The sequence below is a fragment of the Cucurbita pepo genome, chromosome 6 (assembly GCF_057944985.1).
Source record: "Cucurbita pepo subsp. pepo isolate OVF chromosome 6, ASM5794498v1, whole genome shotgun sequence".
Taxonomy (NCBI): Eukaryota; Viridiplantae; Streptophyta; class Magnoliopsida; order Cucurbitales; family Cucurbitaceae; genus Cucurbita; species Cucurbita pepo.
Genome location: NC_141803.1, coordinates 4,430,846 through 4,443,898, shown reverse-complemented (window position 1 = coordinate 4,443,898; position 13,053 = coordinate 4,430,846). Strand labels below are relative to the sequence as shown.

Below are 13,053 nucleotides of genomic sequence, written 5' to 3'. Positions count from 1 at the left end.
GTAGACGCGTTTTAAAAATCTTGAGGGAAAACCTAAAGAGAACAACATCTACTAGCGGTGGGCTTGGGTGTTACAAATGGTATCAGAGTCAGACACAAGTGATGTCTTAGCAAGGAGGCTGAGCCCCAACAGGGGTGAACACGAGACTCTGAAGGAGAGTGGAGGGTAAGATCTCACATCGGTTGGAGAGGAGAACGAAACATTCTTTATAAGGGTGTGGAAACCTCTCCCTACAGACACGTTTCAAAAACTTTGAGAGAAAGTCGGAAAGAAAAAAGCTAAAGAAGACAATATCTGCGAGCGGTGGAAGTAAAAAACGTGTGCTTTATTCACTGTACCCTTTGTCATCAAGAAAAACATTATACAACTAATACAATCCATTGTCCGAGTAAATGTATAAAAAAAACAACCTGCGGCAGCTAATGTCGCAGAACCATGTCACAATCTGAATGAATTGAGCCAATGGACTTTGATCCAAGACAAAGAACTCACATAATCATATACTTCTTCATCCATCCACTGTAAATATATTAGACCCACCAATGTCTTTGTAGGTCATCCAGGCTAAATCTTACTACCCGAACAACGTTGTTTCGTTTTCTCATCTCCCACGAGGATTTACGAGCTGCGAAAACACTGCACTCGTTGCAACGTCTTCTGCGTCGTCGTCGGTGCCCGAGTTCCCTCCATCAATCATGCTTACACTATTATCAAATGGCTCAAGTGGAGTCAGTTGGATGGTAGGGATGTGGTTCGTGCTGTTGTCTTCGGGTTCCATTAGAGCAGACGACGTTTCCTCGAGCTGAAGAGCGTATTCCAGGTTCCACAGGACGTCGCCCATGGACGGCCTGTCGACACCATACTCGGCTAAACATTTCTCCGCTGTTTCACCGAACTTCTTAAGCGATGCGGGATTAACTTTCCCTACCAGATTTTGGTCCATGATGTTATCTAGCATGCCTTTCTTCTGCCAAGTCATTGCCCATTCTGCTATATTGACTTGTTCTCTAGGCAGAACAGGGTTTAGAGCTGGCCTTGTACAGAGAACTTCCATTAGCACGACCCCGAATGAATATACGTCGGACTTCTCGGTCAGCTGCTGTCGTCTGAAGTATTCGGGGTCGAGGTAACCAAAACTACCCTTGACAGCAGTACTAACATGAGTCTGATCCAGAGATGGTCCGGTTTTTGAGAGACCGAAATCTGCAACTTTGGCGACGAAATTCTCGTCCAAGAGAATGTTCGTGGTTTTGACATCTCGGTGTATAATGCTTTGAGCTGCACCAGTGTGAAGATAATGAAGCCCTCTAGCAGCACCGATGCAAATATCAAGTCGTTGCTTCCACGACAACGGTGGTAGATCGGTTCCATACAAGTGACTCCTGAGAGGTCCATTTGCCATGTATTCGTAGACAAGAACCATTTCCGATCGTTCGTCACAGTAGCCAATAAGAGACACTAGGTGACGATGTCTGAGCTTTGATAACATTTCGATTTCGGTTCGAAATTCAGCCAGACCTTGTTCTGATCTGGGGTTACCTCTTTTAACAGCAACCTTTACACCATCTTCAAGTGTTCCCTTGTAAACTCTACCGAAACCGCCAACTCCAAGGAGTAGATTTTCGTCGAATTTGTTCGTAGCATCGAGAATTTCCTGAAACGAGAAGAATCTGCCAAGACTGGAGGAAGTCAATGAAAGGAAGCTTGCAGTTCCACTCTTTTGAGAAGTTGTTGACACTTTTGTCATGGTTTGAGAGTTCCCATATAAGGGCAAAGGCAGCCATGGTTGTGCTGGTTGAGTAGACTTCGACTTGCGACGTACGAAACAGCAGTAACACAAGACGAGCAAAGCAATGGCTACGACAGCTCCCGAGACAGAACCAACAATTATTGCTATATTGTTCTTCTTCGAGGGCGCATTCGGCAAAAGGCTTTCAACGGACGAAGTTCCATCCAAGCTCCCGACTCGATTGTTTATTTTCATGATCTCCAAACCATTCATGGTTGCATTGGTGATGTCTGCCATCGTATCTGGACCGACACTAACAGTCAAAGTAGCCGAATCTGCTGAGTTCGAAATGAAGTCTTTGTAATAAGGCACGCCCAAGTCACCCGTTAACGACGACAGATCGAAACTTCCCAGAGCATTATCAGAATTGATGTAAAGATTGAAAACCAGACTGTTAAGAGCCTTGCTCATGATATCACAAAAGTGTACTCGAACGAAGTATTGAAAATTTGGCTCGACCGAGAAAACCCAAGTCAAGTTAAAGTTCACGTTCGGTACATTCGGGTCTCCCATGGCATCGGCAGTAGCATAAACCAAGTTCGGTGCAGTTTCTGGCGTAACACCGGCATGATACTTTATACTCCCCGGGTTAGCCGAGACATTCACTGCAGAACTATTGACATGGAGGTATTTCATATCATTCTCCCAAGTCCTTCCAAGTGTATCATTTTGCGAAGTGAGTAAAGGACCTCCCATGTTTAGTCGATAAACAGTTTCGAAAGCAAGTTCAGAGATACCGCTAAACGGAGCAGATGGATTCAAAGCCAATGCTTGATCAGGTATCAGCTCATCAGGCATCGAAACAACCTCGATCGCATTAACAAACGATACAGAACCATTAAACGGGATGAACGTAAGCGTCAAGGAATCCGAAGTGACATTGATTGCATACTCCTTGAACATAAAAGAACCATTATAGTTCTTGAAAGTGAAGTTATTCAACAACACAAACTTCTCAGTAACAACAGTAATCGACGCAGACGCCAGATTTCGCTCCGACTTCGGAATAGGATAAAAGTACAACCGAACCCAATGCCGACCTTGTTTCTTGATATCGAATTTATACGATGCAATGCCGGTGAAAACCCGAGCAGATTGATAGATTGGAGATGGCTCACTTGTGCCTTTAGAACTAACAACAACAGAGCTTCCACCATCAATGGCGAACAAGGAATGTCCAGAATCAGGAACATAAGTTCTTCCTTGGAACGTGATGTTTTGTGTAGAACCACATGATATCAAATAATTATCAATGGGAGTGAAAGCGGCGCAAGATCCAATACACATGAACAATACGCCAGACAGAACCAGAAACATTGAAACAAGCTTCATTTCCACCATTTTCAATACCCACAGATCCTAAATTCACTAAAACCCCAACAGCGTCACTTCAAGAACAAATCTAACAAAACCCTTCAAAACCCACCTCCATATGGATCTATCTAACAATACCCATTTCACAAATTTCACAGATAAGAACATGAAACTCCATAGTAGACCAGAATCAGGTTTAGAGTGCTGAAAGAACAAAGAGACAAACAAGAAATGAGAGTGTTACCTGATGAAGAACAGATAATCCTGAAAAGGGTATTGGGGAAGTGAAGAATCAGAGAGAAAAGAGGCCGGAGAAGGGAAGGAGAAGAAGAAGAAAGATCCCACTAATCCCGGCATGAAAGGGCTCTAGAGCAGAGTTTTTTTAGTGCAGCCACCACACAAAACTTTCCAGCCTGTTATCGAGGCTGTCATCAATATACAAAAACTAGAGACCCCACAAATAAGAAAAGGGGGATGAAATGGAAGCCTTCATCAAACTCTTACTCACGCCATGAACAAACACTGCCTCTACCTCACCTCTCTGCTACAGAAACTGCGCTTTTTCACGCCATTTCCCTTCAAAATCTCCACCAATTCAATTCATTTCTGTTTTCTTTTCTGTTTTCCCCTCATTTTCTAAAATGGGTTAGTGATAAAACTCCTTAATCTGCACTTAAACCAAGAAGAAACAATGATTTATCCGAATTTGGGGTGTTTTCGTTAGAAATTACCAAACCCCTCCTCAACATAAAAGCCTCGTAGTAATCGAGATATATTTCCCCTATAAACTCATGATCATTTCCGACTCTCTCACAATAATCCTCCTTTCGAACAAAGTATACCACATAGTCTCCCTCGAGACCCATAAAACTCTTGAAAAGTAATAGTCTTGACCTCTTCTCTGAACCCCTCCTATAATATTGTCTATTTTGAACTGTATTCCCCTCAAATAAACGTCTTATAACAATAGAAATATATTCCTTGCTTATAAACTCTATCGTTATTATATATAATTTATATATATATATATTAATGTTTTTTAAGGATTGAAAGGGTATGGTTGCTGTGCAGGGACAAACGATCAAGCCGGTCCCGCTTTACGCGGCTTTAAGATACGGAAGAGCTGGTGATGGGGCGTCAATTGACGGTGTTAAATCGCCGTCAACTTGATTCTTTCCTCGGAGACGCCTGCTTTGCTAGCTGTTTGACGGCTGTATGACGGTGCTATAATTAATATTTATTATTTATTTATTTGTTTATTTATTATTATTTTTTTAATCTATCGTCAAAATTATTGTATCTGTCTGTCATTATGCCATACTATATTTAGCTACTTATTATTAATAACAAAAATACAAAATAAAAATTAATCCTTCAAATTTATTTTTAATTAACCATAAAAACTATTTTTAAGATTTATTAAAAATATAAAAAATAAAATTAAAAGACAGAAAAATCATTACATAATAACAGAATTAATTTATTAATTGGATGTAACCCGACAGGCCATTACATTACATTAGAATTGACCTCGAAATAAATAAATAAATAAATAAATAAATTCTTATAATAGGCGTATCCAAGCACATGGTCACGTACTTTCAACGTCGCTATCACTCATTTTTTTAATATTTTTCTCCCTATTATTCAATTCTTATAAATATGCACACGATTCTCCACAATGATATGATTTTGTCGTGTAAGCTCTTGTGGCTTTACTTTGGACTTTCCCAAAAGGTATAGTAACAATGAAGATAGTATTCCTGATCATTCTCTAAATTAGACAATGTGGGATTTTCATCTAACCGATGATGTTTTAGTTATTTATGTACCATGTATGGGGGCTGACGCCTGCCTAGTGCCGGAAGGTCAAGGAAGTTGGCGTCCTGATGACAGGGGAGCCGGCGGCCGTAACTATAACGGTCTTAAGGTAGTGAAATTCCTTGTCGAGTAAGTTCCGACCTGCACGAAAGCCGTAACGATCTGGGCACTGTCTTGGAGAGAGGCTCGGTAAAATAGATATGTCTGTGAAGATACGGACTACCTGCACCTGGACAGAAAAAGACCCCTATGAAGCTTCACTGTTTCGTGGGATTGGCTTTGGGTCTTTCCTGCGCAGCTTAGGTGGAGGGCGAAGAAGGCCCCACAAATAAATATAATTGTTTAAAATAAAATAATATGACCCGAAAAATTTAGTGTTGGGTTGAGAACTCTAATCGAGTTATTTTAAGTATCCAATTTTTTAATTTATTAAAAAAATAAATAATCTTCATCCAATCAGATATACAATAATAATGGTGTATAATTATTTAATGAAAAATAAGAAACGGCTGTCCGTGCCGCATTCTGCCGTGGGTTCCGCCGAGAGATGCGTCGCTTTAAAAAATAATAATAATAATAAAATTTATTTATTTATTAAAAAAGAAATTAGTTAAATTCAACTCCACCGCTTTGACTTCTAGCATTATTAATTTATAATCACTGATTAAATTACAATAATCATTTTTTCCTCTTTGGATTCCAATTTCTTAAATATCAATTATTTTAACTTTAAATTTTATAATTATTTAATTTATAATAATTTAGTATTAAATATTTAATAAATTTGTGTGTTACACGATATCAAATTCATAAAATTTTAATTTTATATCTAATTGGACACAAAATTAAAATTTTATTTTAAAAAAATTGAATATTAAAAATTTAGAGACTAAATTTACTGTGAAACATTTATTATAAGGATGTAAAAATCTCTGCCTAATAAACGCGCATTAAAACTGTGAAATTTTACTGTAATTAGCAGAAGCAAATAATATTTCTACCTTACCTTTTTAATTTAAGCATCGGTTAACGTATTAAGACATATATTATTAATAAAATAATTGTATTTTTTTAATGTAATTTTGGAGTATGATAATTAATATTATATTACGGTAATTAAGACTAAATTATTACGTCTGAAAATTAAAAAACTATATTGTTAATTTAATGAAAGTTAAAAGAAATAAATATATATATGTTTTTAATATTTTAATTATGGTGAACTTTATGGCACTTTCGAAATGGGATTAAGAGAGTTGTTATCAAATGATTAACTGTACTTTTGTGGCTTTGACGCTTTTTTCTTTTCTTTTATTTATTTAGTCTATTAATTTTAATATTAATTTAATATATTTTTTATTTTTTTATTTTATATCGGATAATTTTTTAAATAAATTTTAAAATTTCTAATCTTTTCAAATTTGTATCTAATAAATTTATGATTTATTTAATGTATTTTCCAATTTGGAATTTTATTTTTGTTGGAGTGTGAAATAGTTGCTCGTCTAATATTTGTCAAAACTTTAAAAATTTTAGACTAACGAGATATTTGAATAATGCATAGCTCTTATCGCACCTATTGTCTGTACCCACAGTCATAATCTTTAAAAAATAGACCACGTGAAATGTCACATTCCAATATTTTTTATTTATTTATCATACGTCAATAAATCACGGATAAATTTTATAGTGCAAATTTTATATACATTTTGCAAAAACATCAAGTAAATGCTCGAGTACAAAACCTATAAAAATTAACATGAATAAATGTATAAAATTGTTATTATATCTACTCCTTAGTACTTTATGCTAAATTAATAAAAATACTCTTAAATTTTATAATTTTTTCTTCCGAAGCTACTTAAATTTTAAAAATATTAAAAAAACGAATACCCTTTAACTATATATATATAAAAGTTAAAATATAGGATTTCTTTATAGAAACGGTTAATATTTTGTTTTAAAATACATATTAATTTTTAAAAATGTTTAAAAAATACCGTGGAGAAAAGAAACTTCAAAAATATCTTTAAACTTTTGTAGAGCACTTTTGAAATTAAAAAAAAAAATCCGTACCTTCGTTTAAAAAAAATATTCATATATTGACGGTGAAAACTTTTTATATTTTTTTATTTATAATGGTAAAATTTGTAAATAGTACTTTTTTAAAATTTTATGAGTATAAAAATACTTCTAATATTAATAAAAAAAAATTAAAGTTTATAGAAATTTTTTTATATAAAATACTAATAATTTACCGGATTATTTAAATATTTAAAAAATTAAATATATTTTTTTAGATAAAATATAAAATTAAATATTTGTATTAATTTAGCCTATAAAATAATAATAATTTATTTTTAGAGGGAGGAATCGAATATTTGAGGCGGAAAATAAGAATAAGAAGAAGGAAAAAGAAAAACGCAAATAAAAAGTTATTATTTATATTTTTATTTTTATTTAATTTTCAGTCGTGTGGTTGAGAAAAATAACCCAAAATTAATATTTTTTTGTTTTTAAATAAAAAAAGTGCTACGAATAAAAAGGGAATTTGGTGCACCAGCAAGCACTGCTCCGCTGGCATCGATCCCAAAAGAAATGCAGAGTCACGTGGGTGACGTCATCCGCATCCCAATTTGTTTGACAACTATACACCCCGCATGACACGTCACCCTTTTACAACACATCGTTGCTTCTTGTGTTGGGATTCGTTTTCCGCCACTCCATCCTCTTAAGCTACCGATACACAGACTGGGCCCGGGTCGTGGACTTGTCCGATCCAAGCCCAGATACTCCTTCCAAATGGGCCTACCGAGGCCCACTACCGATATTTATTTATTTATTTATTTTAGAATATAGATAAAGAATATTTTCCTTTTAATTTAGTTGGGAAAAAATGGTTTAAATATTTATTCTTGCAAACGCTAAAATATCGGCCCAGTATTGATCTATACTCGGCCCATTTAAGCCCAAGACCGCTTGCAAACCCTAAAAATCGATTTTTTTTTATTTTTTTTTTATTTTAAATTATTCAATTTAATCTGTTTTAATCTTTAAATTTAATTTTCATTTCATCCATTTATTTTAAAACATTACATTTTTTCCGCTGTCAAACTAATGAAATTTTTAATAAATCTTTGCAAATATGTCCCTAATATTAATTTATTGTTAAAATTTAGGGGTGTTCTTATGATTCGATGACCCGATGTGAAATCCTACTTCGATTAGAGAAGGGAACGAAACATTACTTATAAAGGTGTGGAAACCTTTCCTGTTCTAAAACTGTGAAACTGGCGGTGATATGCAATGGGCCAAAGCGGATAATATCTACTGGCGGTGAGTTTGGATTGTTACATATGATATCAGAGTTTGTCACCAAGCAGTGTGCCGCGAGGATGTTGGACCCTTAAGGGAGCGGATTGTGAGATCTGGCATTAGTTGGAGAGGGGAACGAAACATTTCCTATAAAGGTGTGGAAATCTTTCCTTAGTAGACGCGTTTCAAAACTATGAAGTTGACAGTGATACGTAAAGGGCTAAAATGGATAATATTTATTAGCAGTGGACTTGAGTTGTTACACCCCACCAACTCAGATTATCTAACCCAAACTATAAAAGTTAGAACGGATTAGATTTTGGGTCGGCGGACTGACACTTGTTTGATCGGGTCAACCTGGTCAACCTGAAAATAAGGTTACAACCCAGCCCAATCCTACTGTACTTTTAAGATTATTATGAAGATTAATATTTAACATTTGTTACCCACACGTTAGTAAGGTTTGATATTTAAATTTTATAAAATTTTAGTTATTAATATAACATATACTGTCTATAAATATAATTTTTGAAAATAATTGAAAAGGCAACCTCGAATCGACAATCGACGAATACGACTCTCCACAATGGTATGATATTATCCATCTTGAGCGTAAGCTCTCGTAGCTTTGCTTTGGGCTTTCCAAAAGGCCTCGTACTAATGGATATTCTTTGATGAAAAATCGATAATCATTTCCTAAATTAGTAGAGTTTGTGATTTTACGATAAAAAAAAAAAGAAAGAAAAATCGTCAAAGGAATGAAATTAAATTCAGAATTGGAACCTTCTGTCTTTCAAGTTTGAACCCAAAAAGGATTTCGATGAACAAGAAACAATCGAAGAAAAAGAGGCAAAATTTTCGATTCCCTATGCGGGAAAGTGACACCTGTGGTCTTTATGACTACCAAAAGTGCACAAAACCTGAAGCGTTTCCATTGCAGTAACCCAAATTAGCCCCATTACCATTACCCCTACATGCCATTCAACCGCCAAGCCGATGCCCACTCCAAACCCCTCGACGTTTTCAATCCTTACAACGATGAACACCTCCTGATTTTGTTGGGGTTTTCAAGAATCATTGTTTTAACATCTGGGTTTTGCAATGGAGGACGGAGAGTTCTCGATGGAATTGGATATGGCGGTTCGAGTTGTTCATTTGGCGTGTGCCCTTTGCCGGAGAGTTCAAGAGGGTTTGGTTTCAGCCGATAATGCCCAGGTTATGGCCAAGGATGACGATTCTCCGGTGACGATTGCTGGTATCCCTTTTATTTTCTTTTGAAAATGGTTGCTGTTCTTGGTGGGGTTTGTCCCGAATGTGCCTCTTGACTGTATTTTGCTTTGTTTATGTGTTTGTTTCACTGCTGGGAAGAGCAAGAAATTGAAAATATGTAATGCTTTCAATACTTATTGATATCAAGAAGACACAGTAGAGACTAATGCAGCCATCTGGGCTGCTTAGCCATTGCTCTCACATTGTCCAAAGGCCAAATGTGTATGACTTTATGACCTCTAATTTCGTTGGAGTGTACTCTGTAGTTTGCCTCTAAACATCCATTTTTCTTTTGTTATCTCTTCATTGTTTGTTCATCAATTCTTTCCTTTCCTGTTCTTATCTGGATTGATGTTCTTCATAAGTTGTGTATTAACTTCTATATTGATGTATTATGAGGAAGATAACACACAAACTCTGTCTCTAAGTCATGCTGCTAAATGATTCTAAATAGGAAATCCCACGGGATTTGTCGATGCATCGAATCGAACACTGTTAAAGAATGGAAACATGTGAGGCTGTTGATGATATTAAATGCAGTTATGATGAATAGGAATTGGGAGCAATTGGTATATGAACTTGGTCAAGAATATTGATAGTATAAAAGGCTGATTCCCATACCATTGGTTGAATGCTTCCATAGTTTATGCATTTATTATTATTCTTCATTTGATGGGTTTAAAATTGTAACAACCCAAGCCCACTGCTAGTAGATATTGTCTGCTTTAGCTCGTTGCGTATTGCCGTTAGCCTTATGGTTTTAAAACGCGTCTGGTAGGGAGAGGTTTCTACACCTTTATAAGGAATGCTTTGTTCCCTTCTCTAACTGATGTGGGATCTCACAATCCACCCTCCTTGGGGCCAACTTCATCGCTGACACAACACTCGGTGTCTGGCTCTGATACCGTTTGAAACAGCCTGAGCCCACCACTAATAGATATTGTAACGGGCCAAAGCGGACAATATTTGTTAACGGTGGCCTTGGGCTGTTACAAATGGTATTAGAGCCAAACACCAGGCGAAGTGCCAGCGAGGACACTAGGCCCCGAGGGGGTGGATTGTAGATCCCACATTGGTTGGAGAGGGGAACGAACCATTCCTTATGGGTGTGGAAACATGTTCCTAGTAAACGCGTTTTAAAACTGTGAGGCTAACGAAGATACATAACAGGCCAAAGCGGACAATATCTACTAGCGGTGAGCTTGGGCTGTTACAAACATGGTGCAGTCACTCTTTTGACCTTTTAATTTAAAACCGTTGTTGTGGTCTACAAACTTAGGCTTTCATATTTCGATTGTTCAAATACATCTCCTGTACTTTTCGATCTCTATAAAAATTCTGTTAATGGCTTGGCTGTAGCATTAGTTTGAGTGGCTACAAGAGGTGCAGTGGTAGAGCAGATTTTATCTCACAGATGAATGAAAATGTTTGCTAATGAACAGATTCTTTTGACCTTTATCGTTCGTTCCGTTTATCGGTTTTTCATATGGTTTGTCAATTCATGAACAGATTGGAGTGTACAAGCAACTGTTAGCTGGATCCTTTCCGAATACTTTGGAAGCAAAAACGTATCCATTGTCGCTGAGGAGGACGTACAAACTCTTTCTAAGCCGGATTCGAGAAGTCTATTGTCAGCTGTGGTAAAAACCGTAAATGAATGCTTAACTGAAGCTCAAAGATATGGCCTTCAATGTCCACCTAGAGAACTCGGAACTTCTGAAATTCTCGAGGCTATAAGCCGGTGCAATTCAACCGGTGGTCCGACAGGAAGACATTGGGTGCTCGACCCTGTTGATGGAACGTTGGGTTTTGTTCGTGGGGATCAATATGCCGTTGCTTTGGCCTTGATTGTAAATGGTGAAGTAGTCCTTGGAGTTCTTGGATGTCCTAATTATCCATTGAAGAAGGAATGTTTTGATTATCATTATAAGGCAGCGACACCGAAATCATCGCAACCATGTTCCGGTACCTTCGAAAAAGGTTGTGTAATATATGCAAGGAGAAGTTGTGGTGGGGCGTGGATGCAGCCATTAGTCCATGGCGATGAGAAGCTCGAATGGCCAAACTCAGCTAGCCTTGTTCGAGTTTCTTCCATTGATGACCCAGCACTTGCAACTTTCTGTGAACCTGTGGAGAAGCGGAACTCGAACCACTCGTTCACCGCAGGGCTGGCTCACAGTGTCGGGCTTAGGTACAGAACAACAAGAACTTTACCAAACTTTAGGTTAAGTTAATGAATTTTTTTTATGCACAACATGTGAAGAGCTTTGCTTCAAAATGGATTCTTATGCTTGTCACTATGATCACTACTAGTATAAGAAGGCCCCCTGGCTATAGTTACAACTTCTCTTCATAGTTACACTCATGTGGCAGGAAGCAGCCGTTACGAGTCTATAGCATGGTAAAGTATGCTGCCATAGCTCGAGGCGATGCCGAGATTTTCATGAAGTTTGCAAGGACGGGATACCGAGAGAAGATATGGGACCATGCTGCTGGTGTTATCATTGTAGAAGCAGCAGGAGGCGTGGTAACGGACGCAGGAGGTCGACCCTTGGATTTCTCAAGGGGAATATACTTAGAAGGTCTCGACCGGGGAATAGTTGTTTGCTCGGGGCCAATCTTACATGAGAAAATCATTGGAGCAGTCTATGCCAGTTGGGATTCTTCCAGTCTATAAAAGCTTTCCCGACAAACGATCGATCCAGTCGACTGACTAGCCACCATTAGGTACTTATTTCTACCCAAACTGATTCATCTGATTAAATTCTTGTCTGATAGAGCCATTTGAATAAAGTTTGTTTATATCTTCTGATTGGCTGGCTGCAATGTGATGAATGTTCTTGGCATTTGTTCTTTACTACATGACTTTCCAGTAGAACAGATACTGAATTTGATATTAATACAGAAAGAAACAAAGCAGAAAGATTCTCATCCAAAACTTGTTCTGTTTTTTCAGCTGGAAAACCAAACTAACACATGTTTCTTCATTTAAAAACACCCAGACCAAGTAACCAACTAATCATACATTATAAAACAACATTATCCTTATGTCTTCTTCTTCTTGTCCTTGTCTGATCCATCTTTACATAGGAACCCCACATATGAAGCCAATATGGTTTGTACGATGGTCCAAGCCCACTACTAGTAGATATTGTTCGCTTTAGTCCGTTACGTATTGTTGTCTGCCTCATGGTTTTAAAACGTGTTTGTTAGATAGAGGTCTCTACACACTTATAAAGAATATTTTGTTCTCCTCTTCAACTGAGGTGGGATCTCACAATATACTATTTGTAACAGTTTGAGCCCACCGCTAGTAGATGTTGTCTGGTTTGGCTCGTTACGTATTGTCGTCAGTCTCACGGTTTTAAAACACGTATGCTAGAAAGAGGTTTCCACACCTTTCTTAGGTTGTAACGACCCAGATCCACCGCTAGTAGATATTGTCCTCTTTGGGCTTTCGCTTTCGGGCTTCCCCTCAAGGCTTTTAAAACGCATCTGCTAGGGGAAGATTTCCACACCCTTATAAATGGTGTTTTGTTCTCCTC

The 13,053-nt window shown here is 37.2% G+C and overlaps 2 protein-coding genes across 2 annotated transcripts; one reads left to right on the top strand and one right to left on the bottom strand.

Annotated features, from left to right (window-relative positions):
• Window positions 1-306: 306 nt before the first annotated feature.
• Window positions 307-3,755, bottom strand: LOC111796594 (receptor-like protein kinase THESEUS 1). Its single transcript, XM_023679284.2, has one exon. It carries the CDS (start codon window positions 3,128-3,130, stop codon window positions 602-604), a length of 2,529 nt encoding a protein of 842 aa, XP_023535052.2. The 5' UTR covers window positions 3,131-3,755; the 3' UTR covers window positions 307-601.
• Window positions 3,756-9,032: 5,277 nt separating this feature from the next.
• On the top strand, window positions 9,033-12,446 carry LOC111796628 (3',5'-bisphosphate nucleotidase AHL). Its single transcript, XM_023679342.2, has 3 exons — window positions 9,033-9,494; window positions 11,018-11,699; window positions 11,882-12,446. Exons 1-3 carry the CDS (start codon window positions 9,341-9,343, stop codon window positions 12,183-12,185), a joined length of 1,140 nt encoding a protein of 379 aa, XP_023535110.2. The 5' UTR covers window positions 9,033-9,340; the 3' UTR covers window positions 12,186-12,446.
• Window positions 12,447-13,053: the final 607 nt, after the last annotated feature.